The sequence below is a fragment of the Westerdykella ornata genome, assembly GCF_010094085.1.
Source record: "Westerdykella ornata strain CBS 379.55 unplaced genomic scaffold EI97scaffold_29, whole genome shotgun sequence".
Classification (NCBI taxonomy): domain Eukaryota; kingdom Fungi; phylum Ascomycota; class Dothideomycetes; order Pleosporales; family Sporormiaceae; genus Westerdykella; species Westerdykella ornata.
Window position 1 is genome coordinate 215247 of NW_022986879.1, and position 23471 is coordinate 238717.

The 23471-nt window shown below is 53.8% G+C and overlaps 13 protein-coding genes across 13 annotated transcripts; 9 read left to right on the plus strand and 4 right to left on the minus strand.

Moving 5' to 3' along the window:
• Nucleotides 1-62: 62 nt before the first annotated feature.
• On the minus strand, nt 63-2119 carry EI97DRAFT_436296 (uncharacterized protein). The gene is made up of 3 exons (XM_033799060.1): nt 839-2119; nt 562-790; nt 63-512 (listed from the first exon to the last, which is right to left on the minus strand). Exons 1-3 carry the CDS (start codon nt 1853-1855, stop codon nt 376-378), a joined length of 1383 nt encoding a protein of 460 aa, XP_033650779.1. The 5' UTR covers nt 1856-2119; the 3' UTR covers nt 63-375.
• Nucleotides 2120-2332: 213 nt separating this feature from the next.
• On the plus strand, nt 2333-3912 carry EI97DRAFT_445153 (translation regulator GCD7; the record flags this gene model as incomplete). Its single annotated transcript, XM_033799948.1, has 3 exons — nt 2333-2445; nt 2491-3789; nt 3840-3912. The coding sequence occupies 3 exons, from the start codon at nt 2333-2335 to the stop codon at nt 3910-3912; spliced, it is 1485 nt and encodes a 494-aa protein (XP_033650780.1).
• Nucleotides 3913-4124: 212 nt separating this feature from the next.
• On the plus strand, nt 4125-5338 carry EI97DRAFT_165419 (oligosaccharide biosynthesis protein Alg14 like protein). The gene has a single exon (XM_033793386.1). The coding sequence runs from the start codon at nt 4336-4338 to the stop codon at nt 5191-5193; it is 858 nt and encodes a 285-aa protein (XP_033650781.1). The 5' UTR covers nt 4125-4335; the 3' UTR covers nt 5194-5338.
• On the minus strand, nt 5335-7251 carry EI97DRAFT_436298 (uncharacterized protein). The gene is made up of 2 exons (XM_033799061.1): nt 6470-7251; nt 5335-6421 (listed from the first exon to the last, which is right to left on the minus strand). The coding sequence occupies exons 1-2, from the start codon at nt 6974-6976 to the stop codon at nt 5483-5485; spliced, it is 1446 nt and encodes a 481-aa protein (XP_033650782.1). The 5' UTR covers nt 6977-7251; the 3' UTR covers nt 5335-5482.
• A 103-nt stretch (nt 7252-7354) lies between these two features.
• On the plus strand, nt 7355-9511 carry EI97DRAFT_469808 (uncharacterized protein). The gene is made up of 2 exons (XM_033801728.1): nt 7355-7518; nt 7575-9511. The coding sequence occupies exons 1-2, from the start codon at nt 7393-7395 to the stop codon at nt 9237-9239; spliced, it is 1791 nt and encodes a 596-aa protein (XP_033650783.1). The 5' UTR covers nt 7355-7392; the 3' UTR covers nt 9240-9511.
• EI97DRAFT_404777 (ribosomal protein S12/S23) lies at nt 9342-10416 on the minus strand. Its single transcript, XM_033796542.1, has 3 exons — nt 10385-10416; nt 10060-10323; nt 9342-9970 (listed from the first exon to the last, which is right to left on the minus strand). The coding sequence occupies exons 2-3, from the start codon at nt 10316-10318 to the stop codon at nt 9792-9794; spliced, it is 438 nt and encodes a 145-aa protein (XP_033650784.1). The 5' UTR covers nt 10319-10323; nt 10385-10416; the 3' UTR covers nt 9342-9791.
• Nucleotides 10417-10630: 214 nt separating this feature from the next.
• EI97DRAFT_384116 (uncharacterized protein) lies at nt 10631-11482 on the plus strand (the record flags this gene model as incomplete). The annotated part of the gene is made up of 1 exon (XM_033795952.1): nt 10631-11482. One exon carries the CDS (start codon nt 10631-10633, stop codon nt 11480-11482), a length of 852 nt encoding a protein of 283 aa, XP_033650785.1.
• A 1107-nt stretch (nt 11483-12589) lies between these two features.
• On the plus strand, nt 12590-14142 carry EI97DRAFT_165587 (uncharacterized protein). Its single transcript, XM_033793387.1, has 4 exons — nt 12590-12909; nt 12958-13006; nt 13058-13299; nt 13361-14142. Exons 1-4 carry the CDS (start codon nt 12769-12771, stop codon nt 13946-13948), a joined length of 1020 nt encoding a protein of 339 aa, XP_033650786.1. The 5' UTR covers nt 12590-12768; the 3' UTR covers nt 13949-14142.
• On the plus strand, nt 13919-14408 carry EI97DRAFT_165639 (uncharacterized protein). Its single transcript, XM_033793388.1, has one exon. The coding sequence runs from the start codon at nt 14010-14012 to the stop codon at nt 14292-14294; it is 285 nt and encodes a 94-aa protein (XP_033650787.1). The 5' UTR covers nt 13919-14009; the 3' UTR covers nt 14295-14408.
• A 169-nt stretch (nt 14409-14577) lies between these two features.
• EI97DRAFT_424859 (NAD(P)-binding protein) lies at nt 14578-16403 on the minus strand. Its single transcript, XM_033797146.1, has 2 exons — nt 15436-16403; nt 14578-15330 (listed from the first exon to the last, which is right to left on the minus strand). Exons 1-2 carry the CDS (start codon nt 15968-15970, stop codon nt 14915-14917), a joined length of 951 nt encoding a protein of 316 aa, XP_033650788.1. The 5' UTR covers nt 15971-16403; the 3' UTR covers nt 14578-14914.
• Nucleotides 16404-16505: 102 nt separating this feature from the next.
• Nucleotides 16506-17574, plus strand: EI97DRAFT_436303 (uncharacterized protein). The gene is made up of 3 exons (XM_033799062.1): nt 16506-16723; nt 16812-17200; nt 17273-17574. The coding sequence occupies exons 1-3, from the start codon at nt 16597-16599 to the stop codon at nt 17420-17422; spliced, it is 666 nt and encodes a 221-aa protein (XP_033650789.1). The 5' UTR covers nt 16506-16596; the 3' UTR covers nt 17423-17574.
• Nucleotides 17575-17947: 373 nt separating this feature from the next.
• On the plus strand, nt 17948-18325 carry EI97DRAFT_165672 (uncharacterized protein). Its single transcript, XM_033793389.1, has one exon. It carries the CDS (start codon nt 18012-18014, stop codon nt 18261-18263), a length of 252 nt encoding a protein of 83 aa, XP_033650790.1. The 5' UTR covers nt 17948-18011; the 3' UTR covers nt 18264-18325.
• A 1211-nt stretch (nt 18326-19536) lies between these two features.
• Nucleotides 19537-21753, plus strand: EI97DRAFT_165947 (uncharacterized protein). Its single transcript, XM_033793392.1, has 3 exons — nt 19537-20303; nt 20354-21305; nt 21449-21753. Exons 1-3 carry the CDS (start codon nt 19873-19875, stop codon nt 21470-21472), a joined length of 1407 nt encoding a protein of 468 aa, XP_033650791.1. The 5' UTR covers nt 19537-19872; the 3' UTR covers nt 21473-21753.
• The last annotated feature ends 1718 nt before the right edge of the window (nt 21754-23471 follow it).

The window sequence follows — 23471 nt, forward strand, 5'->3', positions numbered from 1 at the left end:
GTCGTAATGGTGTAAAACCAGTTACCAATCATAAATGCGCTCGAAAAAGGGAACATACCAGGCCGCCAAGTGGCCCCCCACGTGCCCGCAGCTGCTGAGATCGCATGGGTGAATTGAATGGCTATCTCCATTGGTGGCAGGCATGCCGCAGCTGTCTTTGCCGTCGGCATTTCAGTCACAACAACTACTCATCGCGATCATCTGGAAAACGAACAAGTTTGGAAGGAAATCAAACATCTTTGGGTATCTGCGCTTCTCACTCCTCTTCGGACAGAAGTCTCGCTCCAGCAGTCCACAAGCCACGCGCTCTAACGGAGAATGCGTAGAATACAGGTCGTTCAGTACATCTGACTTCCCCTGCTGTTATTACAACATCTATAGCTGAGCTGCTTTCAATCCAAGAATAGCACGCACGTCTGTGACATACTGCAAGCCCTCAAGCAGAGGTATCAGATGGAGCAATTCACGGTCAGTAGGGTCACTCAGCCAGCCTACGATAGGTATCGCATTGTCTGTGAGCAAATTAGCCACTGTCCCAGCAAAGGACACGGTTGAACCCACCCTCGTGGAACACATAGCAGAACGGAGTATTGTCAATGATCATGACCTTACTCAAGTCCGGTTCCACCTTCGCAATGTCTTTAATGTACAGCTCGCCGCGTTTTATGCAATCGTTCCTGTAGTAACGGCCTGCAAAATACTTGCGTTCGGTCTCTAGCCAGTCAATGACTGGGTCCGCGTACTCCTGAATCGACGCCGTGAATATTATTAAGTTGTACCATCTGCTGACCTGGAGCGATGTTAATGCCAACCTCACGCTAGGAAATATCAGCATTACCTTCTTCAAGAATTCGTCACAGTGCGGGCGCTTGTGAACGTAGTATAAGACGGGGACTGGGGGCCCAATAGTACGGCCGTCAGGCCCTATACTAGGTGCCTTTACTTCCACCATACGGCCTGTTGTATAACGCCCGCCGTGTGCTGTGCTGTGGATCAGAGTCTCGTCCAAATCTAAAACAAGGGTCTTTGGATGTGGGCCGAGGACGGAAACGCCGGACGCGGAGTATGAAGGTTGGCGACGCGGGACCAGAGGTCGCGGGGGCATAGGGGCCCTCGGGAACTTCGTCAACTGCTTAGTCTGCGCCGTTACGGATGAATTGGCAGACTTGATCGCAGCCGCATCTTCTGCAGAGATCTGGCTGATTGACGAAGTTCTCGATGCCCTTTTAGTTTTGCGCTGCCGCACCGCATCCTGGGGTTGTAACCGGATGGTTATTGACCGCTTGGATGGTGCATTCTCTTCCGAAAGGGATGCATTCGACTTGGATCTCGAATTCCGCGAAGGAGAATCGAATTCGTTGTCTCTGCTGGGCGGTCTTTCGCTGTCCTCTGACTCGGATGTAATCGCTGATGCTGAAGCATCTGAGAGTGAACGAGCGGAACTTCTCCTGATTCTGGCATGTGAATCTCCTGTCCGTTTAAGCTTCTTCCTTTCCTTCTCGTTCAAATCGGACGACGCAGCAGGCACAGGTTCTAACCTGCTTTTCCTCTTTCTGCGGAGCCGTCGGCTCATCTTGTAAACGGGAGTAAGGAGAGAGAAGTGACCGTCCTCTTCATAAAAACATCCGATGAGGTACACCCCGGGCGCCGTGATGGCGGCAAAAATTACTTTGACGGTCCCAATGAACGCATCTGATATTCTTTTCGGTATCAACCAAGCCTTTGAGATCCGAGCCTCCTCAAAAGGACCATCTCTGGACTGGCTAAGGAGCGGGGTCTTCTCGTCCAAGTCTCCGCCAGACCTAACCGCATCGGCTCCATGGTCAGAGGGTGCCTCCGGGCTGCCAATGGCCATATTGTTGCCCTTTTCGTCCAGTGTCACTACCGCGTGTCCACCCGCATCATTCGGTTCGTGCGTAGAATGAAGTCGGGGTCGGGGATTGAGCAGGTTGCTTTCTGACGCGGCGCGTGATCGGGGAGGGCTGGGCGGGGGAGTGCTCCCAAGGTGTGCGATGATATTCAGGGAGTTCATACTCCAGCACAAGCCATGGACGCGGAGCCACACTATCTGCACCAAGAGCGGTTGGAAGAGTGTGTACACGATGGGCGGTGGGTTGAGGTTTACTTAGGGTCAGGGTAAGCAAGCAGAGTGACGACAATGGTCCCGATTGGAAAGCTCGGACCAACTCGCGGAAGAGAACCCATCCGAGTCGGAGTCATATCTAGATCTACTCCACATTCACACTCACCACATAAAGTTTACTTCTTCGATAGTAACACCCCGAACAGACGAGGAGGCTCTCAAGCAAGCGACCTAGCTGGAATTCACTTGATGGCGCGAGATATGGCTCAAGCCGCCGTGACAATAGTCACACCCGGACTTTCCACCTTTCTCAAATCTCTTAAGACCACTCCAGTCGAACCGTCGATTGAGAACTTCATATCGTAAGCTTCCCGTAGCATGTTCATGATCTTAGCTGACAGTTTCAGCCTGCTCAAGCGCCGGCAAATTCGAAACTCACGACCATGTGCAATCGCGACCACCGCTCTGCTACACCGGGTAGTGGGCGAGTTCAAAGGACGAGATGCCGGGAAGCTCATCGAGCGGATACGTGAGGTCGGACGCCGGTTAGTCTCAGCGCAGCCCCACGAAGTCGTCGTTGGAAACATCGTGCGCCGCGTATTAGGGCTGGTGAGAGAGGTGGTCGACGATAGCAAAGACTCGGAGACAAATGCGAACAGTGAGATAGCGCAGATCTCGCAGCAGGAACAGTCACCGTCCCAGTCCGCGCACCGCCCCAACCTCTCCTCAACAATCTCCTCCTTCAGCCCTCTTAAGCATGCTGCTGCAGAGCCCGGACAATTACATGCAAGTAGACAATCAGAAGCTACGTCGGAGTCCAGGGAGCTCCTAAAGCGGCCCATGCTGTCGCATTCTTATACCTCGATCGCTGCCGGCGTACCCATGAGCCACTCACTCTTTGGACTCTTCTCATATCAGGATACCCCGTCGGCGTCAAACACCCCTACGGGGCATCACTCACCGACCGGTAAAGGCGGCGCTCTAACCTCCCACAATCTGGAGAAATTGGCCGATTTCAGCAAACCCAACGCCCGCGTGGATCTAAAGGCTGAGGTGATGGACGGTATTCGCGAGTTGCAGGACGAGCTGGAACAGTCTGATGAACAAATTGCAAGTAATGCACTCGATCACATCCACTCAAACGAAATCATCCTCACGCATACGGCCTCTACCAGTGTCCAGAGGTTTCTTCTGAACGCAGCTAGAAAACGGAAGTTTACCGTTGTGCATGCAGAGACCCATCCACATGACCACACTGCCACCCATGGAATAGTGCTCACTGGACGGAAGCGGTATAACGAGGAACACGATGACGATGATGAAGGCTCATCTTGGAAACCGCTCATTGCTGCTGGGATCGAAGTCTACGTCATTCCGGATTCGCATGTATTCGCCATCATGTCAAGAGTCAACAAGGTCATCTTGGCGACACATACCGTCCTGGCGAACGGAGGTCTTATTGCCGCTGCCGGCGCCGCCATGATCGCTCGCGCAGCAAAAGAGCACCAGACTCCTGTTGTCGTGATCAGTGGCATGTACAAGTTGAGCCCACTGTATCCATCCGATACGGACGAGCTGATTGAGTATGGTGATGCGGGAAGCGTGGTGCCGTTTGAGGACGGCGAGTTTGTTGATAGAGTGGATGTCGAGAATCCTCTCTATGACTACGTCCCTGCCGATTTGGTGAGCCTATACATCACTAATCTGTAAGTCATTCTTATGCAATGTTGACTCTACATATGCTAATGCTGTTCAGCGGCGGCCATGCACCATCCTACTTGTACCGAATAGTCGCCGACCATTACCGCCAGGAAGACATTACTCTTTGAGGCAATGGAAACCGGAATACGATTGGTCATGATTGTATGAGATATGTAGTATGAGCTTACTCAGGCTGTAAGCTATCGCGGTGGAACCTCTATCAGGACGACGATCCATGACAAATGGATGCTCTGATTCCATGCTCGATGCATCATTATAAAAGTGTTGAGCGGTAGTAAAGCTCGTCTCCAATTGACGGAAACCAGTCACGTGAGAACGCGCATTGGGATTGTGCTCCTGATTGGTCAATTGCTCTACTCTCCTCCAACTCCAAACGCACTTCACCTCCCACCTCCACCTCACATTCGCAATGATGGCCACCTTCCACAGTCCTTGAACCTTGAACCTACGGCCCGAGCCGTCTCAGGCTGAATCTTCTCTCTACAACACAATTTCGTGCTCGACAGCAGCTCGTGCCGAAGGCGTCCACAATGGCCGCGCCGGCCGCCTCTTCCCTCTACACGACCACCTTCCTCCTCGCCATCCTCATAACCCTCCTCATCGCGGCCTCCCTCCGCCTCCTCGCCATCCTCCCCAATGGACCCTTCAAACCTAAACCCTTCCGGCGCAGACCGATTGCAACCCGTGTCCTCATCGTACTTGGCTCCGGCGGCCACACCCACGAGATGTTCTACCTCCTTCGGGATCTGGACACGCGCAAATACACACACAGAACCTACGTCGTTAGCTCCGGGGACGCATTCAGCGCCGGACGGGCCGTGGAATTCGAACGGGAGCTCGAAGCCCGGGAACTCGAGCGGGAGAAGAACGCCACAGCGCAGGACCCGTCCTCTACGAATACCGCCTCAAGGAAGTTAGAAGAAGAAGCGAAACCCGCCTGCACAGGCCCCTCTCACTACAATCTTGTCACCCTGCCGCGCGCCCGCCGCGTCCACCAAACCCTCCTCACCTCCCCGATCACCTCCCTCTACACCCTCCTCTGCAGCTTCCCCCCGCTCCTCTCCTCCCCGCCCCTCCTACCAGGCCAACCCCCACAGAACCCCTACGAAGCCGCCGCCGCCGACCTGCCAGATCTCATCATTACCAACGGTCCCGCAACCGGCGTCATCGTCGTGCTCGCGTCGCTGATACTGCGGTTCTTCGATATCCGGGGTGCCCAGAGCAGGGGCAAGTGCAGGACAATTTATGCGGAGAGTTTTGCGAGGGTGACGAGGTTGAGTTTGAGTGGGAAGATCCTGGTTTGGTGTGTGGATCGGTTTTTGGTGCAGTGGGAGGAGCTGGAGGGGGCGGGGAGGGGAAGGGCGGAGTTTTGGGGGGTGCTGGTTTGAGACGGTGTTTTCGATGCAAGGTGAGGGAAACATATCCTCGATAGCGGGTTTCACGACTGGATGTGCTTAATCAAAGTGCAGCATGTTCTTCAAGCATAGCGGTACGGCGTTCGGATGTATTGGTGCAAACATTTTCAGAGATACCCAACATTAGGGCATGGGCTATTTTCAAATACATGAACAATCGCACAAATATGGCGAATCTAATATGGACAATATGGTACAACAAGCTTGCAATGCAACCCCCCTCTCTATTCCCATCGGCATGTCCCAAGATATCCATACCATCCTACGCAGCTAACCGTTGAACCTTCTTACTTTCCCCGTTAACCTTCTTCGACGCTATGTGCTTCCCTAGGGCTGCAAGAAGCTGGGCGTGTGGTGGCGCGGGCGACTTGGGATCGTACTTGATTTTCTTTGCCTGCATGAGCTCATACCGTATTTGCATAGGCGTCTTCATTCTCGCCAGGGCGTCGATGCGCGCCTGTCGCTCCCGTTCCTTTGCCTCCTTGGCTGCCTGGTTGGCTGCGCGCCGCTCCAGTTGGTGCTCCCTGAGATATCTGTACGAAAGGTTCAACTCCTCTATGACGGTGGGAGGAATGGGCAGGGAAGTAAGGACAGGGACGAATGTCTTCTCGTCCACGTAATTGCGAGTAGTGTCGTCATCAAAATCCGGAGGTTCGTATTCATTGGGCTCCCCTCGAACCATTTTCTTGGGGTCATACGTTTCTTCTTGTTCAGGGGTGCTGGTGCTGGAGGGTTCCGAGACAGCCCCGTCCTTCTTTCCCTTCCCAAACCAGGTCAACGGATTTGCCTTCTCCAACAAGGACTTGACGCCCGTCTTTTCCGGTTCTGCGGCCTCGGGAAGATCGTCTTCATCTTGTTGAGGCTCCTTCTCCCACGGCCATGGAATGGGCTCACGAGTTCCAGCGATATAACGATGCCAGATGGCTTTTCCGGTGTGGGGATCGACTTGATGTTCTTTGGGAATCTCGAGCACGGTTTCCCTTGTGAAAGGGTCCACTCCTGAGGTGTGTTTCTCCATGATGATATCTTCAACAATAACATCCCTCGTCTCCTTGATTGTACGGCCTCCCACGGTACGTTCAAAGACTTTAGGGATGACAAGGCGTACAGCCGAATAATCGAGTGGGAAGGCAGATTCCATCTTCGGTTCAGGTTGTTGCTGATCTGAAACGATGACCATATCTTTTGAGTCCAAGTATCCCTTCTCCAGGTCAATGATTCATTCGCACGGGCTTTCTATGGGACTCACCATGTTGAGATCATCCACGATAAGTGAGTGTTCATCTTTACGAATGTCCGTGACGGTGCCGATCTTGCCGGCGTCGGGGCCTTGCATGACGACCACGCGATCTCCTTTTGCTATTGGCCATTGATTGAGACGTACGGCATCAGGGATTTTGGGCGTATTGGACTTGCGGGGAGAGCTTTCATCAATACCAACCCAATGTTTTGGTATATTGAGGTTGCTGCGCAGCTGTTCTGGCGGCACAGCGCCGTATTCCGCTGCCTTTGTGCCTCCCGCCCTGTTGGGCCGCAGGTGCGCACGTTTCCAATCTTCTGCGGCATTGTCGATGGATTGTTGTATGGCGGTCTTGCGGCCCCTCTCCAATTCTTCCAGGCGTTGTTGATGATCTTTGACAAGTAGACGTTTCTCTTTTTCTTCTAGCCATCGCTTTCTTTGCGCTTCGCGAAAGCGCATGGCAGCCTTCACCCTACGAATCTCCTTCAACCTCCGCGCATGTTTGGCCGCATTCATTTCGTCTTTAGGGCAATTGCCAGGTGTAGGACTCGGTAAGCTATAGTTCTGGCGGACAATAAGGGCCGGTTCCGCTAGTAACGATTTCGACGGGCTCCTCGTCGGAGCATCGGATTATAGGAGGTATTTAGGGAGAATGTAGCGAGAGAAACGAGTTCAACTTTAGAGACCAGACACGCGCGACAGTCAGGGAAGAACCCGTGCTTGGGCCTTTGCCGAGTGGGTGTCGTTGATGGCCGGAAGTGGCTCGCCCGCTGAGACGTCCTGGACTGTTGTCCTCCGCCAAAACTTTCTCCGCAGTGTGAAGCTCCACACCGCTCTGCCAAGGAAAACGGCAGAAACGCGGACATCCGAGATGCAACTCACCACCAGCGAACCCGCAACCTAGTATAGCTGCGCCTGCCCGCAGCGTGATTATGCCACGTTTGCTTCGTCGCCGGTTGCGGTGCTTTTACTGCAACAATGTTGCTCGAAATGAGCAACCGGGCATTCCCCGCGCGTGGACGTGCCCGCGGTGTGAAGCCGTGAATTACCTCGATCAGGTACACCAAGGCACCTGAACCACCTCCGCGCTCAACCCCGCGTTGACACTTTATAGAACGGCCAAATCACCGACCCTCCTGCTGATGCAACCACAACCCCACAACCAGTGCGAGTTCAATACGTCCCTGAACGACCCCCTCCGCTCGTCATGACGGCGTCAACCCAATCCCCCTTCTGCGATCAGTGCCAGGTTAACCAGACGATCGTGAACAAGGCCATGGCTGAATATATTCCCGATGAGGATGATCCAGAGTACGAGCAACATGTTGCAACCGCAACCGCCTATCGCGAAGAGCTGGAAACCCGTTATCCTCCAGTGTGCGAGAACTGCATCGGACGGGTCCGCGACCAGGTTCGAGCGGCCGGCTACGCTGCGAGAACAGACCACCTCCGGCGCATACTGGAAAACTCCAAGAAGCGGAAGCTTGTCTATTATACCCCAAGACAGGTCTGGACTCTACGGACGATCTCACTGGCGAAGTGGGCGTACATTTCCGCTACTTGTGTGGGACTGCTGTGGCATGCCTGTGGCCTACTTGCCGTGCCGGAACCTTTATCTCTTACACAGGACCAAAGCGACTTGGGCGTATGTCTTGGAGACTTTAGGAATCGTCTGCTGGTCAGTCGATCATGTTTTGAAGCGGCATTGTCCACGTCACTTCTGCAGTGGGCAGTGGTGGCCGACTTTCTCACGCTGTGGTGGAACCCGAAGCTGGAGCAGAAAACAATGCGTCCAGGTGGTCGGGTGGGCGGCCTGATGGCATTATGGCTGCTGCGTCTTCTGGTCTTTGGGCTGCGGTCAGCAAGCCTTGTGTATGGGCGCTACATTCCGGAAGACGATGACGCAGTCCAACAATTCCGGATCGCTCATGGCACAATGTTGGGCGCGATATTGCTCACCCTTGCTGCCACATGGACCCTCGTCAAGATCGAATATCGATCCACAGATTCCTTCATGCGCCCCTTAGAACCCTACCTTCCCAGCGTTCCCTCTCGGCCCACCTCCCAACCAGATGGCGATTATAAGCCCGTCCGGCCCAAAGCCGACATCTTCGACTCCATGGCCGAATCATTTACATCCTCCTTTGACGGCGGATGGCAGCCTGATGCACACTCTGAAGCACCACCCTCCCCTACTCTCACCGCAACCTCCTCCTCCATCGACACCGAAGTCAACACCCCCTTCGCTCCCAAAACTCTGTCCCGCGCCGTCGTCGACGAAAACGACATGGATTGGACGCCTACACAACGCCGGTTCGGCAAACAACCCATCGGGGTGGAGCCACATGTTTGGCAGAAACAATCCGCGCCCTCCCCTGCACCGCCGCCGAAGAAACAGTACTCCCTCATCAAGCAGCAAGACCCCAATCCCTTTCGCCACAAGGTGCCCGCCTTCCCCAAGGGCCCTCTCCAGGAGAAGCGGAATCCGTGGAAACCGGGCATCTGGTCGCCAGCGTCTCAGGAAACCAAGAACGCTTTCAGAGACGATATGATGAAGAAGGGTGCTGGTGGGGATGTCGAGGGGAGCGGGAATGTGAATGGATTGGCGGAGGAGGAGAGAAGGGAGAGGGAGAGATTGAGGGAGAGCGCGGTTCCTAGTGGGGTGAGGAAGGGAGAGGAACTATTCAAGCAGCCGAAGTTCAAGTATGATTATTATGGGTATATTGGGGAGAAGAGTACGGGGTTGGAAGATAGGTTTAATGGTTTATTTCGGATGTAGAAGGGGAGGATGAGAGCAACAGCAATGGTTGTGGGAGAAGTGGGTAAAGTGGATGTCCAGCAGGACGTCATCTTGGAAATGTGTTTTGGGATGCATGGCACGATTATTGCATATTTAGCATGGAGTTGGGCGATGGTATACCCTGTTTTGGTCGGACTCCTGGCTGCTTCTGGATTTCCTGTCTCCAACGAATACTCCCGTCTGAAGCAAACGGACAGTATGATGATGAGCAACGCCTCCTCGGGACTAGTGAACTTCTGGATGGTAACAGTGCGCATAGTCGTCATCCGCTTAGGAAATCTGATGTACACAACGATCATCAGAAACCAGAAGCCATGTGTGGGCGGCCGAGCAGGTCAGATTCTCTATCTAACCTTTACAAGCCAATCATGAAATTTTGCCATGCCGGAAGAGTAAACGCATATAAGCTCCCAAAGACCCGACTCCATGTGGCCGTTCATGATACCATCATCTATTCCCTCAGGCACTAATGACCGAGCTCGGCTCTGGCTGGTCCATGTTGATTGTTGATCCGTTCGCCTCGCCCTACACTTATGACCTGGGCTTCTCCTTCTTCTCCTTCCACAGCGCAGACAGACCGACACCGGAAACCTTGACGACCTTGAAACGAACACCGGGAATATCACCCTTGGCCTTGCCCTTGCGACCGAAACCGGCGAGGAGGACTTCGTCGTTCTCGTCCACGAAGTTCAAGCAACCGTCGTTGGGGACTGTGCAGTGCATTAGCCTTCCACTCCCATCCGAAAACTCTCCCCAGATCATGCTTATACAATCCGCAGGAATTGTCCGTCTGACGTACCGAAAGCAGTGACCTTCTTTCCGTTCTTGATCAACTGGACCCTGACGCACTTCCGAATGGCGGAGTTGGGCTGCTTGGCCTCAACACCGACCTTCTCGAGGACGATGCCCTTTGCGTGCGAGGAGCCACCGAAGGGCGAGGACTTGTAGGCGGTTCCGAGGAGGCGCTTCTTGTAGTGAAGGTCGGCCCACTTTCCCTCACGGCGATGGTTGCGCAGCTTGCGCGCGGCGTTGAGACCTCTCGGCTTTCCCTTTCCCATGTTGGCTGTTGGAGAGGGGATGTCAGCTGCGGTCTATTTCCTCAGGGGACGGGAATTGATGCGTACCGGCTTTATGGGATGTGCTGTGTGGTGGTTAGTGGACGGCGGGTTGGGTTGTGGTCGAGCCGATGAAGTTGTAAATTGGAGAATGTGTGCGGCGCCAAGCGCCACGCTAGACGAAATCTATCGATGCTGCCCGCCACATGCCAAGATTGGGAAGGACCAATTTGCGACCCCCAACGAGCATTCAGCATCCAGCAAAGTCAACAGCAATGTAGAAGTGCATCCGTCAAGGATGCTATTACTACGAAGATGTCGAGCGACAAGCTGAAGAAGATCCCGACGAATCGACTGCCCGCGCCAGCTTTATTCGTCGGCCCTCCCTCTCACAATGCATCAAATACTTCGCTCCTAGCACCTCCTTCCGATGCAGGCAAGCAATCTCGCACACCTTTAGCACGACAGCGTTCCCTTCTCTCCCAGGATCCCAAACGTCCTCTTCCTCCAGCATCAGCTCGCTCAGACTACGATGGCGACCGTCTCACAGTCACCTCTTCTAACCTCTCGGCGCCCTTCCACAGCCAGCAGAAGCGTACCACCGAAGCCGCAGAAGCCGAAGCCGCCGGAAGGGCGGAAGCAATATGGGCCCAGATGCAGAATACGCTAGAAGAAGTCGAGCTGTCTGACATCAAAGGTCCGGGGATGACGGTCTTTGGATCGGAGCATTCACGCGCTCTGGATGATCTGCGGCGTGCGCAAATCGACCTGGCGAAAGCGTGGGCGAGGTCCGAAGCCGAGGAATCCGGAGAGGTGGCTGAGGAGCGCAAGTCGGCCCAGGGTACAGATGCCACCAATATGCTTGCTTCTGAGCGTGCGGATACGGTGCGCTCGGGCTCGGCGGCGGCTGGCAGCGGAGTGGGCACGTTTGAGCGAAGCAGGTTGGAGGAAGAGACGGAGAAGGACATTGAGCTTAGTAGGAAAAGGAGGGAGGCTAATGATCGGTATTTCGAGAAGGTGAATAAGGGAGTGCTTGAGGTGGTAATGAAGCTCGAAGAGGTTGCAAAGGCCATGAAGAATGTGGAGCAGGAGAGCAAAGAGATCTGGCACGATGGGGAGAGCGTGGATGACGTCGAAACCGCGAGCAGCTTGTCCAGTGTGACTTGAGAGTCCTATTCCTAGCTGTTGGAAACAGTGCCTGACTTGAAGTTGTCTTCAGTTTTCTGTGTATGGCAACACAGAGCACAGCTCCTTCATGTGCCCAGAGCTACAGTCTGTCAGAATCACCTCGCGTGGTTGAGCCGGCGCGAGAGGAATACAATGGCCGCGAGGACCTCCTCCGAGTCGCCTGAGAGTGTACCACCGCATCCGATACCGCCGTCCAGTGTATGCGGCTCGGGCGTTCCTATGCCCCATCTGAGAGAGTGTATGAGGGAATTGGGATACCAGATGGGCCAGCCTTGTACGCCACTAGCAGAAGGCGCGTATATCAAGGCCTCGAAAGCAGTATCTCCACGTATGTACGGTGCGCCGCGTTCCCGTTGGTAGCGCTAGTCGAGAGTTGTATCCAAGTGGACATCAATCAGCCACTTCCTTAGGGGACACGCAAAGCGACAAGAGAAGCAGGTCTTTCGAAATATCAATATTTGAATCGAACTAGGTACATACCAGAGGTGTATCTCCGTATAGAATCATGCTGGCTTAAACGCTGAGTCACCCAATGAGGCATAGTGGGCGCGCACGGGAAAACCGTAACGTGCTTCTGATTCCACGCTTTTCCTCACCCACATCCTCACCACCTCGTGTCTGTGTCCCCACAACGCGAAATTCTCCGCTCCGGAGCCGCAGGAGTAACCGATGGTACTTTGGCAATCTATTCAAAGCTCGCGGTTTCTTGCCGCCCGATGGTTCTGAGGTCCACCGTTTGTTTTACCATCTGAAACACGCACTAGCCGGGCATCAACATGTTTCGCGCTCGCCCACCCAATCGTTATGCGACAACCACACTTCGTTCCGACTCATTTCTCTCCTATGCACGTCCAACCAGGACGCCCTCATGGGTCAAATGCTCGTTTCAACGTTTTCGGTAGTGTAGATGTGGTGCAATTTTGGCCACTCAATGTCACCTTGGTGAAAGTGATGAACGCGACGTGCTTTGCTTCCTATTGTGGGTGATCCACAATAGGAGCGACGCGGAGAGATTTTCTTAACTGTCCGCTTCTTCGCTCTTCTTCCCCCTTCACCGCGTCTTTCTCTTCGTATTGTGATTATTGAGATTGTGGAGCGAGTGTCCTCTTCTTAAGTTCTCCTCTTCAACTTCTGCTCCCCTACATCCACTCTCTCCACCAACTCTTTTGACCTTTGCTGGTCGCGATTTGTCCAGGCTGCTGGCCAGCTCAACAATATATCCTTCGTCTTCATACATTTAGCAGTCCCAACTTGCCACTTCCACAATGGCTCTACTTTCCGCTGAACAGCTTGCCGGCCCAGGCTACATAATCCTCAATATCATCCGAGCCATGAACATCATCGCCCTTTCTTCTGTGGTTGCAAGCAGCGTCGTCATGCTTGTCAAGACCTTCGTCGTGTCTAAGGTATGACCGTCTACCACTCTGCACCTTGGAGTAGCTAACACTTCTCAGTTCTTTTTCTTCGATGCCACCAGCCATGTCATCACTGGGCTCGTAGGCCGTATGCATACCCACATTCCCCGACATCCAAGCCAGAAGCTGACAGGAACAGTATTTCTCATCGTCTCCGAATGCTCTCTCTTTCGCAGCTACTTCGCCCGGAACTGGCCTTTACTCAGCCCTTCCCATGGCTTCGTTTCTCTAGGCTGCGCCATGATGGTCCTAGGACTGAACATGTTGGGAAACATGAATAAGGAAGCCACCAGTCAAGAATCTCTCGGCCTTCCCTTCTGGCGTCTCCTCGTCGCATCCGGCATCCTAGCCATTGTCATCGGCTTCTTCAACGTGGTTGCGGTAAGTGGTTTCCCAATCCCTTTCGCAAGACCCAAATAAACGCGGGGGCTAACCTTTGCAGAGCTACATCTTCCGCAACAAAGCTCGCCAAATCACTGCTCGCCGCGTCCGCTCCCACGGCGCCATCTCCCTCTCCCCCTCGCCCGACGACTACCCAACCTACACGAAGGACTTCAAAGACCTCACAACCGTCACTACCCACCATACCGGCTCCTCTGTCTCGCGTTCCACCTCCCGCACGCACATCAACACCCCACCCCCCATTCGCACCGGAACGCCTCCAGTCGACATGGGCATGTCCTCTCCCCAGCCTGCTCACAAGTCCCCCACGTCCGGCTTCTCATTCCCCTTCAGCCCCGCACGCACCCTGCGCGCAGCCCGCGAATCCCTACTTCCAAGCTACCACTCCTCCCCGCTCAAAGTGCCCATGCCTGCTCGCTCGCGCGCCTCGTCCATCTACTCGCGATCGACCTCGGGCGAGAGTCGGCGGTGGTGGCACGCGAGGAGGCGCGAGAGCGAGGTCCCTGAGGTGCCCATGCAGATCTCCGCGCCGATGAATACGAATGCAAAGTATGGGTATCTGATGAAGCCTGAGTTGAAGGTTCACCCGAGTCTGAGGGGCCGCGAGGACAAGGAGACGAGTGTTTAGAGGGTGAGTGAATGCCAGAAAGTGGGCTGGGGTTAAGACGGAGTAGTCGGTGAGATGGTGGATGGTGGATGGTGCGATTTCTTTTGTTATGATACCACTTTCCTTTGCTTATTTTTCTTGTGTGTGTCTGCATATGGTTTATTGCATCACGGTATTCTTTCGCCGCTATGGATTACTCATGGGCGGCGCTCCGACTGGACAGAAGGCGATGAGATGGACCAGCGATACGTCCGTCATACTGCTTGCGATTGACGAGGACATGTTTACGAGTGTATATCATGCGTACAAATGGCACAGCAATGTATACGTATTATCTTATCAATTGCCCACGACTGCTACCAGTTGACGGGATAAGTGTTTCCCTGATTCTAGACACAGTGCCGGCTGATGGGCAACCAACAACTCCCTGAACATGCATGTAACAGTGTTTCCTTCAGTACATTCGTAGCTGAGATCCATGCATTATACCTCCAACCCGCGAGCAGGCGGGGAGAAGAGCGGGTAGTGCAAGTACATACTAGCTGCAACAGTTCGAGGCGTTGCTGCACCCGGTTCAGCACTGATCACAGACACTCACCCTGCACCATCCCTTGACTTCGTCCAACTTTGGCGCTTTTTCTTTTTCGATCGGGGTGTATACATGGGATCCTGGGAGGGGGATGGAGGTGAGTAAATATGAGGTTGGATGGCTTCAGGTGAGTAACCCTTCGGGTAGGTGACTTTGATGCTTTTGAAGAAGCGGACCCTTTTCATGTCGGAGCATATGGTGCAAAGAGGTATATGAAACCGTAGGCCTGCCGGGAAGCATAACACTCCAGTTTTTCTGAGCGAAGTTATCACTCAGACACCAAGCACAATTTCCCGGCAAGGCCAGATGTTAGCATCACGGAGTCAATATCTCGTATCCACTCCATTTCAACGTCGACATGATATACATCTCACGCCAACTGCTCCCTTCACGCACCTCTACAACTTCAGTTGCGGTTTCGTCGGATTCGTCCCATCCAACCTCTGAAACAGTGGAGCCTTCCTACCCCCTCTAAACAAATCCAACATCTCCCTCCCCATCCACACCTCCCTACTCCTCGCCAACCCCCTCTCAAGATCCACAAACCGATCGGCCTGAACAAAGATCCCCGCCCCATTCGCCTTCATCTCCTGATCGAACAGCCAGCACACTGCCAACGCGATGCTTTCGGGCTTGTTGATGGGGACGCCTCGAGCGGCCATGTCCCGGGCGTAGGCTTCGGGGGCTTTGTCCATCATGCTGCGGTTGTTGCCGCTGATGATGGGTGTAATGGTTATGGCGGGGGCGACGACGGAGATGGCGATGTGGAGTTTGGCGCATTCCTGTTTGAGGGCGCGCATGAGGCCTACGACGCCTGGGGAAGGAGTCAGTCGCTTGTTACGTGCCCTTAGCTCTCGAATTGCAACAGGCAATTTCCCAAAAGAAAGATACGCCAGATAAATCAAGACATAACACATACCATGCTTCGCGGCACTGTACAACGGCGCCCCCGCGCTCGCCAAATACCCGGCCAAACTCGCCGTCAGGACAATCTGCCCGCCCTCCTTATTCTTCCTGAGATAGTGAATCGCCAACTTTGTCGTATCGGCCGCAGCATCCATATCGATATTCAACACCCGCCTATCCGGCTCCTTCAACTTGCCCTCGGAATCTAACTCATCCCCGAAAAACTGGTCTTGGTACTCGGCTATTCCCGCGTTGACGAAAACGCAGTCGATGCGGCCGAAGCGGGAGTAGGCGGCTTCGAAGCCGGAGCGTTGGGCGTTCCAGGAGGTGATGTTGCATTTGTGGATGAGGAGGTTTGAGGGAGGGTGATTGAAGGTGGAGGGTGGGTCGTTGAGGTCGATGAGAACGAGGTTGTGGGCTGGATTCAGGGAGCACAGGAGAGTGGCGGTTGCGAGGCCGATGCCTGAGGCACCGCCTGTGATGACGATGGTTTTGGGGTTGGATTTGAGGTTGTGGAAGGTGGAGGCGTCGGGTTGGAAGAGGGACATTTTGGAGGAGGAGGAAGAAAGAGCGCAGACGAGATATTCGAAAGAAGAGAAGGGGGATGATTGGGGCTTTTGAATTTCCTATGTATGAATAAGAATGACGAGACAGGAGATCTAGAAGTGAGAATCCATGCGTGAAGTCTACGAAATATCTGAGATTCGCAACTCTACTCCCATGAGGCTACTGGTATAACACAATCCCCGAGTTATTGGCGTGCGGGGTCGGCTTCGGCGATGGATAAGCAGAGCTACGGAATCAGCAGAGAAAGGGGACGTCTCATTGCTGACTCGACTCCATGATGCTTGGCTTTCCGCAACCGAAGTTGAATGCCATGGAGAAGCTCGGGAGAGCGGTCTGCGGGTCAGGTAAATAAGGCCGGGTTTTTGATAGCAGTAGCCTTCATGACATCCACGAGTAACACAGTTTCGTGTTGAGGCTGAAGGTGCGATGTTGGAGCTGGAGCCCTGGAGCTGGAAGTGTAGTCCACCTTCACGTGGCGCGCTAGCCCAACCAGGAATTGGCGACACGGTTTAACATTCAACATGTAAGATACACAGTATACAAACCCAGGCACACACGCTTGCTCCGTCCAACCCAGCACATCCGGCGGAGCAACTGAACAATCAACATGTGGAGACCCACGCTCCTCCTGGCCGCCGCGCTGGCCCTCCCGTCCCATGCGCTGCACTTCTTCATGGACGGCGCAACACAGAAGTGCTTCTTCGAGGAGCTCCCCAAAGACACACTCGTAGTCGGTTCGTCGGTTTTTCTGGCATACATACCAATTGCTCTCGCGAATTGCTCCGAAAGTTGAGGCGCATAGCTGACCCCATTCTCTCACAGGCCACTACGACGCCCTCGAATGGGACGACCACACGCAAACCTACCAAAGCAAACCCGACGTCGGCGTCTTCATCACCGTCGAGGAAACCTTCGATAACTACCACCGCGTCGTCGCCCAACGGGGCGCCAACAAGGGCAAATTCACCTTCACGGCGGCCGATTCAGGCGAACATCGCCTCTGCTTCACCCCTCAGAATGTCCACTCGACCGGGGGATGGTTGAGCAGCAGCGGCGTCCATGGATACGTGAGGTTCCATTTGGATCTGGCGATTGGAGAGACGAGCAAAATTGAGAGCACGGATAAGGGCAAGATCGATGAGATGGTGCAGAAGGTGCGGGACCTGAATAGCAGGTTGCAGGATATCAGGAGGGAGCAGGTTTTCCAGAGAGTACGTTGCCCGCTGTGGAGACGAAGGGGGTCCGCAATGTTGTAGGTTGGATGTATACTGACGGTGTCGTAGGAACGTGAGGCCGAATTCCGCGACCAGTCCGAGTCCACGAATGCCCGCGTCGTGCGGTGGTCACTTATACAACTAGGCGTTCTGGGAATTACATGCGCGTGGCAGCTATCGCACCTGCGCTCGTTCTTCATCAAGCAAAAGCTCACATAAGGGGGACCTTTGGGAGAGAGGAATGGGATTGTCTGGGGTGGCTTCGGTGGATATGAGTGCATTGTACTGCTTGGATCGCGGGCTCCGGCGTTGCATGGGAACTTAGCGCTTGATATAGAAATGAACACGGTATCATGCTAGCTGTTAGCGCGTCTAATATTGTTGCAATGAAGAGCTGCTGCGCCGCTCTCCATAACTGCGTGCATGCGGTATAATAATCTCAGGCATGGACGTCTGTGAGGCCCGGAAATTCCATACAAAAGCTGTCATGTCGATCTTCTTAGAGGCCTTGGTCAACGTAGATTTACAAGGAGATGTCCACTGCATCGAGCCGGAGGTAAATCAAGTCACAGCTTGCCACGGCGGCGTGGAGTCGCATTCAGAAGCAAAAGAACGCGATGGAAAGAGGACATCGGGCTGGAGTACCACCACACACACGGAGTGGGCTTCCGACTCGTAGCTCTCTTTCCTGTGAGCTCCCTGATGAGGTCATAACGGGCGCCTTTGCTCGCACTTTAACCAACTCTACGAACTTTTCCTGACAATGGGCCGTTGATACCGAGAAGCCGAACGCAACATCCTCACTACTATGTACGCGAGCTCAGCGCACGAACTCCGCGTCGTTGGCAAATATTGCCACCGTCACTCTCACCTGCACACCGACCTCGTTGCTCTCACACTTTTCACGTTGAATCATTTCTTCCTCAAGACTCCGGCAAGCCAGAGACCCAATGAAAAAAAAAGGTCGCGTCAGCCGGAGGTAGTGCAATACCGGCGACACTGTGTCCTTGACTATGAGCAAGCCCAGGGAGCCGAGGACCGGTTACAAAAATTAGAATAATCTTGAAAATGTTCCCGTAGGAACGTTCCAGAGATTAAACTGAAAAGAACAGATACTACACTGCAAAGGAAGTCAGTAAAAAGCCTTGCAGAAAAAACTCGTTGGTCTTACCTTGATCTAAGCCAAAAGGCAAAGAGAGCTAAGGAGGGAAGAAGGGGCGGGGGAGAAGGCAGTTTATATAGAATCCCAGAGCCTGGCTGACTAATCATACCGAGGTCGGACCGAGGTAGTGCCATATACAGCTATTGGCTCCTTTTCAGCTCAGAAGCCGGAGTGAAAGACTGCCCTTCACCGCTACTGCGGGGGGCCAAACAAATTTTTCAGTGCCGTTACAAGGCGCTCAGACGCTCGGCTACCCACAGACTCAGTGCGCGGCACCCCCTTGTGTATATCCTTGCGCTGGTAGTGGTGGTGGGTAAAGACATGCGCAGTGAATGTTGACAACACCAGCGACGTTGAATTAAGCTGTGAGCTACCGTTGCTGAAAATAGAGTATACCCAGCCTACGCTAGCTACTTCTGCCGCATTTCTGGAATACGGGGAGGTGGGGTGGTGATGGCTGCCCGGGTCGCTCTTTCCTTCGTTGCGAGTACTTGCTGCACATGTGCAGGAGTAGTACCGCCAGAGCATGTCCTTGGTGCTGCTTCTCGGTTGCCCTCTCGCAAGAAGTAGAAGGCCGCAAAAAGGGTGATGGGAGGGTATGTACTGGTTGTATTTCTGCGACAGTTGCTATTCTCAGTGTTGATCAATGTTGCGCACCGCGCAGCAATCACAGTACAGGCTTCTTTCCGGCCTGCTCGCAAGGAGTAGGAATCAGGTAGGCATGTAATGGGAGGTGCAGTACTGCATGCATCTTTACCCCAAGTAACACTTTCCAATGCGGTTGAAGTCTTGACCAATGCATACACGAGCGGAGTGCGCCATCACTGCACGCTTCTCCTCTAGCATACTAGCAGAAACTAGACGTCAGGAAATCAATTGAAGCAGCATCTGGTATTGATGTACCTCTATCACAGTTGGGTTCCTCAAGGTGTGGGAATATGAGAACCAGTGCATAACCCCAACGCAGCGCGCCATCAGTGCACGCTTCCCCTCTGTCCGCTAGCAGAAGATCGCGATCAGGAAGGCGAATAAGGAAAGGGGTGTTATTGCATGTATCTCTGCGCCGAGTCAGGAACAGAATGGGCAAAGGATGTAATACTGCACCCATCTTATTATACTTCATTCAAATATCATACTAATCTTCCTAAATGAGAGACTCCAAACGTATACCCACTCGACAACTCACTGAAGTGCTGAACTTGAATCACAATCGATAAAGGGAATCTCTTCTGCAAAGTTTCCATCTATCACAGATAATGACAGCCAATCAGCAGAGCCGAGCGATGACACCCCTGCCCACGATTGCGGCTGAGCGCTCACCGGATGATGCTGCGGATCGCAGCCTTGCATCTAAATATCCACTTCCCCACGATCAATCCTCCCGTTGAGTAATCGTAGGACTTGATCATGGTGGACGCCACGGGACGCTCAAAGAGATATAGGTCGAGCGGCCACGGAGGCTTCCTCCAGGACTCATAGCCGTCGACGAGAGGGGTCAACCACAAAAATGGCCGAGATAGGCCTCATCGCGTCCGTGATCCAGGTAGCCGGGGCGGGCCTCAAACTCTCGCAAACGCTCTACCAGTACGCCGAATCCGTCAGCTCCGCCGACCGTCGCGTCAAGGACATTGCCAAAGAAGTCCAACTGACCTCCTTCGTCATCAACGAGCTGGCCAGCATCTTCAAGAACGACGAGTCGTCGAGCTTGCTGTCCGAGAATGCCATCAAGACGGCCGACGAGACGGTTCGGGAGTGCTCGTCTGTGTTCACGGAGCTGGATGCTGCGCTCAAGAAGACGAAGAAGAGCGCGTTGGGGAAGTTCAAGTTTCCGTTTCGCGAGACCAAGATTGAGCTGTTGAGGAATCAGATTGATAAGTTGAAGAGTACGTTGCAGTTGTTGCTGCAGGTACTTACACTTGCGCATCAGAAGGCTTCGCAGTATGTGTATATGACCAAAACTCTGCGGCTTCCTACTGATAAACGGACAGAAAGCTGGACAGGGAGGCGGAAGCCGCACACCGCGCGCAAATTAAGGCGCTGCTGGAGAACAAGAAGGCCTCGACCAAGAGATACGAGGAGTCGCTGAGAAATCTCAAGTTCAGCGACGATGAAGAAAGCGACAAGGAGAATGAAGAGCCAGGATCTGCCACCGATTCCATGACCATTGCTTCTGTCAAGTCCGGCATCACAGTCGACGCTCTCGCTACATGCGTACAACACGTCCGTGGCTTGCTTCAGGACATTGAGTCACTGCAAAAGGTGCTGTCAGACGACGCGGAAGGCAAAGATCCGTCAGAACATCACCAAAGCCTCATAGGATCTTACTTCCGCGCCCGCGGCCATCTCGATTCCATTCTCCTGGGAAATCCAAACGATAACGGATCATCGATGACGAGCTCCGTCAACAGAAGCGAAGTGGACATTGGCATCACCAAATCGCTCTCTGGGATCACCCTGCAAGGTGTGGAATCACACGCCTCTACTGAAGTCGTGGTACAGAGCGCCAGGGAAAGTACCAGCAGTCTTCGTCCTATGTTGACAGAAGCCGAGTTCCAAAAAGCCATTCTGGAGGCTCAAGAGAAGGCGAGGAGGGAAGAGCGGGAGAGGTTGCAGCTGGAAGCGAGAAAACGTGCGGAAGAATCAATGCTGCAAGAGCAAGCAAAAGCCAAGCAGGCTGAATTGCTCGCGATGAAGGAGACGGTCGAGAGGAAAAAGAAGGCGATGGATTTGGCGCGAAAGGCTCTCGAAGATGAGATGGAAAAGGCGAGACGGAGAGCGGAAAGGGATTTGGAAATAACAAAGCAGGCTGCACAGGAAGCCGAAGCTAGGCGAGCGAAGGAGGCTGGGGAGACAGCAGACACGGCTAAGCAGCCGCTCAAACTCACTGATGCAATAGGCAGGAAATCCAGTCTGCCGTTCCATCTGTGTAAAACCTGGCAGGTAAGAGATACCCTCTATTTCGCCCATCCAAAACTTATTATCCGCATACATATACATTGGTGTCGCATTCCTTACCACTCGGTAATATGCTCTTACGGCATAAGCTCACCTCCCACAGGACTTCCACAAGCTCATAACCCAAGCTTTCCTCCCAATCGACACCATGAAGACCCTTGTCTCCGAAGGTCGATACTCCATCTACGGCCCGCAAGGCGAACTCATCATGCCCGATTGCTGGGAATCAGTCATCCAACCCGGTTGGACGATTACCATGACAGTGTGGGAATCTACGCCGACTGCGCATGCGCTCGCACACCTAACCCGACCGATGCGTCGACCTCCTGGTAAACCTGCCGCTGCCCCTGCTGAATCGCCGATACTTCGCGAGGTCCCTGTCGCGGAGAAAGAAGACGTTTCGATGGCTGGTCCCTTGTGGAGCGTCGACGACGTGTCAGACAATTCTGTCCTAAGCGCTAGCAACCCCTTCAACCCGTTCGCCCCAACTGGAGAAGCGAGCGATGAAGAGGCAGACAGAAACAATGGAAAGCCCGAACCTTTAAAAACAGACTTCATCGACGATTTCCCCAGCCAGATGGCCTCTTGGGGTCTCGACGATACAACGCCCGTCTCATCGATCCTTCGACAGTACAAGAAAGACCACGGTATTCGCGTCTCGGACCGCAGATACATAGCGTGGATCTATTTTGAAGTTCCCCGTGCTAAAGGAGATGGTGTGGATGGAAAAGAACGTCTCTTGGCTGACTGTTATGCACCGTTGAGATTATATCGCAACTTGGAGAAGAAGGGATATAATCCGAGATTTGCCATTACGAACGGTCCGCTTTCAAGGTTGGAGTATTATCCAAAGTTGCTGCAAGTAAGAACTGCGACGAGTGCTGAGCAAGTCGTTGAGAAGCCAGAAAATCCCATCTCACCCGAATATCTCACATTTGATCCCAAGCATTTCCGAAAATTCGAATCCGAATCCCGGCGGAGACCCTCTTCTCCAACATACCACTCCAATGTCACCAATCAACAGCCGCCAGCACCATATAGTCCAGGATGGTATGCAGTAAACCAACCGCAGTGGTCTTTCCCTGCTCCCGCACACAACTCCAATGTCACCAATCCACCACACAACCCTTCGTACAATCTTTCAAATTACGACCTTTCACCTCACCCGGGCGATCTCTTCATTCATGGGGACCAGCTAAGCCAGCATCGACCTCCGAGCCGAAACCATACCTACAATCCATACGCATCACGCCCATCCACGTCCATGGAGTATGCGCGCCGCCCTCCTCCTCCTAGCCTGACCCTTGGCTCACCGCCCCGACAAAGATCCACAAATGTGATCCGTCCCTCACTTCCACCGCAATATCCACCGACGCCGTCGAAGTTCTCAGGCTACCTGAATCCAGAAGCCGTACTGTTTTATCATCCTACACCCTCACGTCGCCTCCAATCACCCAGCTCGACTTCACCTCCATCACAACAGACAGTTCCATTTCAAGATATCGAACTCGAGGCACGCCGTCGAGATGCCAGCTACGTCTCACCTCTTTCCTCTAACCAGCACCGCCACCACCGCCACTCGCTCCGCCTTCCGCCAAATCGACCGGATGACCGACCCACGTCCCCATTTCGAACACGCGTCGTCACGCCCAACACCAACACCGCCACCGCGGTCCCCACACCGCAAGACGTCCATCCCGTTCAAGGCATCGATCCTAATACCTTCAACGCAGCTCCCCGTCTAGATGTACCACCACCGCCACTAGTCCAAGAAGAGGCAGTCCCAGGACAAAAACCTAGTCTATTTACCCCCCTCGACGAAGACAGCCGGTCAAAGTTCCTGGATGACTGGGATGAATTCCAGAGGGGCATGAGGGAGAAGGCGGTGATTAAGGAGGCAGCGTCACAGGCGCTGGATAGTGGCCAAAAAGTTACACGTTCTGAACGGCCCTTTGGATCTATTCAAGGCGAGAGTGTGAGGGGGGTTGGTGACGGGGGTGATTTGGTTCCCTATAGGCCGAGGTTAGGTGTACGTATTGAGGAGGGGGGGTCGCATTCGGGCGAGCCTTTGGGTGCGGAGTCTGGAGGCAGGATTGAGCCGGGACCGCAAGATTTTGTGGGTGGCCAGGACGAGGAAGATGAAGAACAAGG

Coding starts and splice junctions, on each gene's coding strand:
- EI97DRAFT_436296 (XM_033799060.1), bottom strand. CDS start 1,855: ATGGCCATTGGCAGCCCGGAGGCACCCTCTGACCATGGAGCCGATGCG. Junction 791..838: donor GTGACGAATTCTTGAAGAAG/GTAATGCTGATA, acceptor ACATCGCTCCAG/GTCAGCAGATGGTACAACTT. Junction 513..561: donor CTGCTATGTGTTCCACGAGG/GTGGGTTCAACC, acceptor ATTTGCTCACAG/ACAATGCGATACCTATCGTA.
- EI97DRAFT_165419 (XM_033793386.1), top strand. CDS start 4,336: ATGGCCGCGCCGGCCGCCTCTTCCCTCTACACGACCACCTTCCTCCTC.
- EI97DRAFT_436298 (XM_033799061.1), bottom strand. CDS start 6,976: ATGAATGCGGCCAAACATGCGCGGAGGTTGAAGGAGATTCGTAGGGTG. Junction 6,422..6,469: donor TCGTGGATGATCTCAACATG/GTGAGTCCCATA, acceptor GACCTGGAGAAG/GGATACTTGGACTCAAAAGA.
- EI97DRAFT_469808 (XM_033801728.1), top strand. CDS start 7,393: ATGCCACGTTTGCTTCGTCGCCGGTTGCGGTGCTTTTACTGCAACAAT. Junction 7,519..7,574: donor CCGTGAATTACCTCGATCAG/GTACACCAAGGC, acceptor GACACTTTATAG/AACGGCCAAATCACCGACCC.
- EI97DRAFT_404777 (XM_033796542.1), bottom strand. CDS start 10,318: ATGGGAAAGGGAAAGCCGAGAGGTCTCAACGCCGCGCGCAAGCTGCGC. Junction 9,971..10,059: donor AAAGAAGGTCACTGCTTTCG/GTACGTCAGACG, acceptor TGCACTGCACAG/TCCCCAACGACGGTTGCTTG.
- EI97DRAFT_165587 (XM_033793387.1), top strand. CDS start 12,769: ATGGCTCTACTTTCCGCTGAACAGCTTGCCGGCCCAGGCTACATAATC. Junction 13,007..13,057: donor CATCACTGGGCTCGTAGGCC/GTATGCATACCC, acceptor TGACAGGAACAG/TATTTCTCATCGTCTCCGAA. Junction 13,300..13,360: donor GCTTCTTCAACGTGGTTGCG/GTAAGTGGTTTC, acceptor TAACCTTTGCAG/AGCTACATCTTCCGCAACAA.
- EI97DRAFT_165639 (XM_033793388.1), top strand. CDS start 14,010: ATGGTGGATGGTGCGATTTCTTTTGTTATGATACCACTTTCCTTTGCT.
- EI97DRAFT_424859 (XM_033797146.1), bottom strand. CDS start 15,970: ATGTCCCTCTTCCAACCCGACGCCTCCACCTTCCACAACCTCAAATCC. Junction 15,331..15,435: donor GTACAGTGCCGCGAAGCATG/GTATGTGTTATG, acceptor CTCCTTCCCCAG/GCGTCGTAGGCCTCATGCGC.
- EI97DRAFT_436303 (XM_033799062.1), top strand. CDS start 16,597: ATGTGGAGACCCACGCTCCTCCTGGCCGCCGCGCTGGCCCTCCCGTCC. Junction 16,724..16,811: donor CAAAGACACACTCGTAGTCG/GTTCGTCGGTTT, acceptor ATTCTCTCACAG/GCCACTACGACGCCCTCGAA. Junction 17,201..17,272: donor GGGAGCAGGTTTTCCAGAGA/GTACGTTGCCCG, acceptor ACGGTGTCGTAG/GAACGTGAGGCCGAATTCCG.
- EI97DRAFT_165672 (XM_033793389.1), top strand. CDS start 18,012: ATGTACGCGAGCTCAGCGCACGAACTCCGCGTCGTTGGCAAATATTGC.
- EI97DRAFT_165947 (XM_033793392.1), top strand. CDS start 19,873: ATGGCCGAGATAGGCCTCATCGCGTCCGTGATCCAGGTAGCCGGGGCG. Junction 20,304..20,353: donor GCGCATCAGAAGGCTTCGCA/GTATGTGTATAT, acceptor ATAAACGGACAG/AAAGCTGGACAGGGAGGCGG. Junction 21,306..21,448: donor ATCTGTGTAAAACCTGGCAG/GTAAGAGATACC, acceptor TCATAACCCAAG/CTTTCCTCCCAATCGACACC.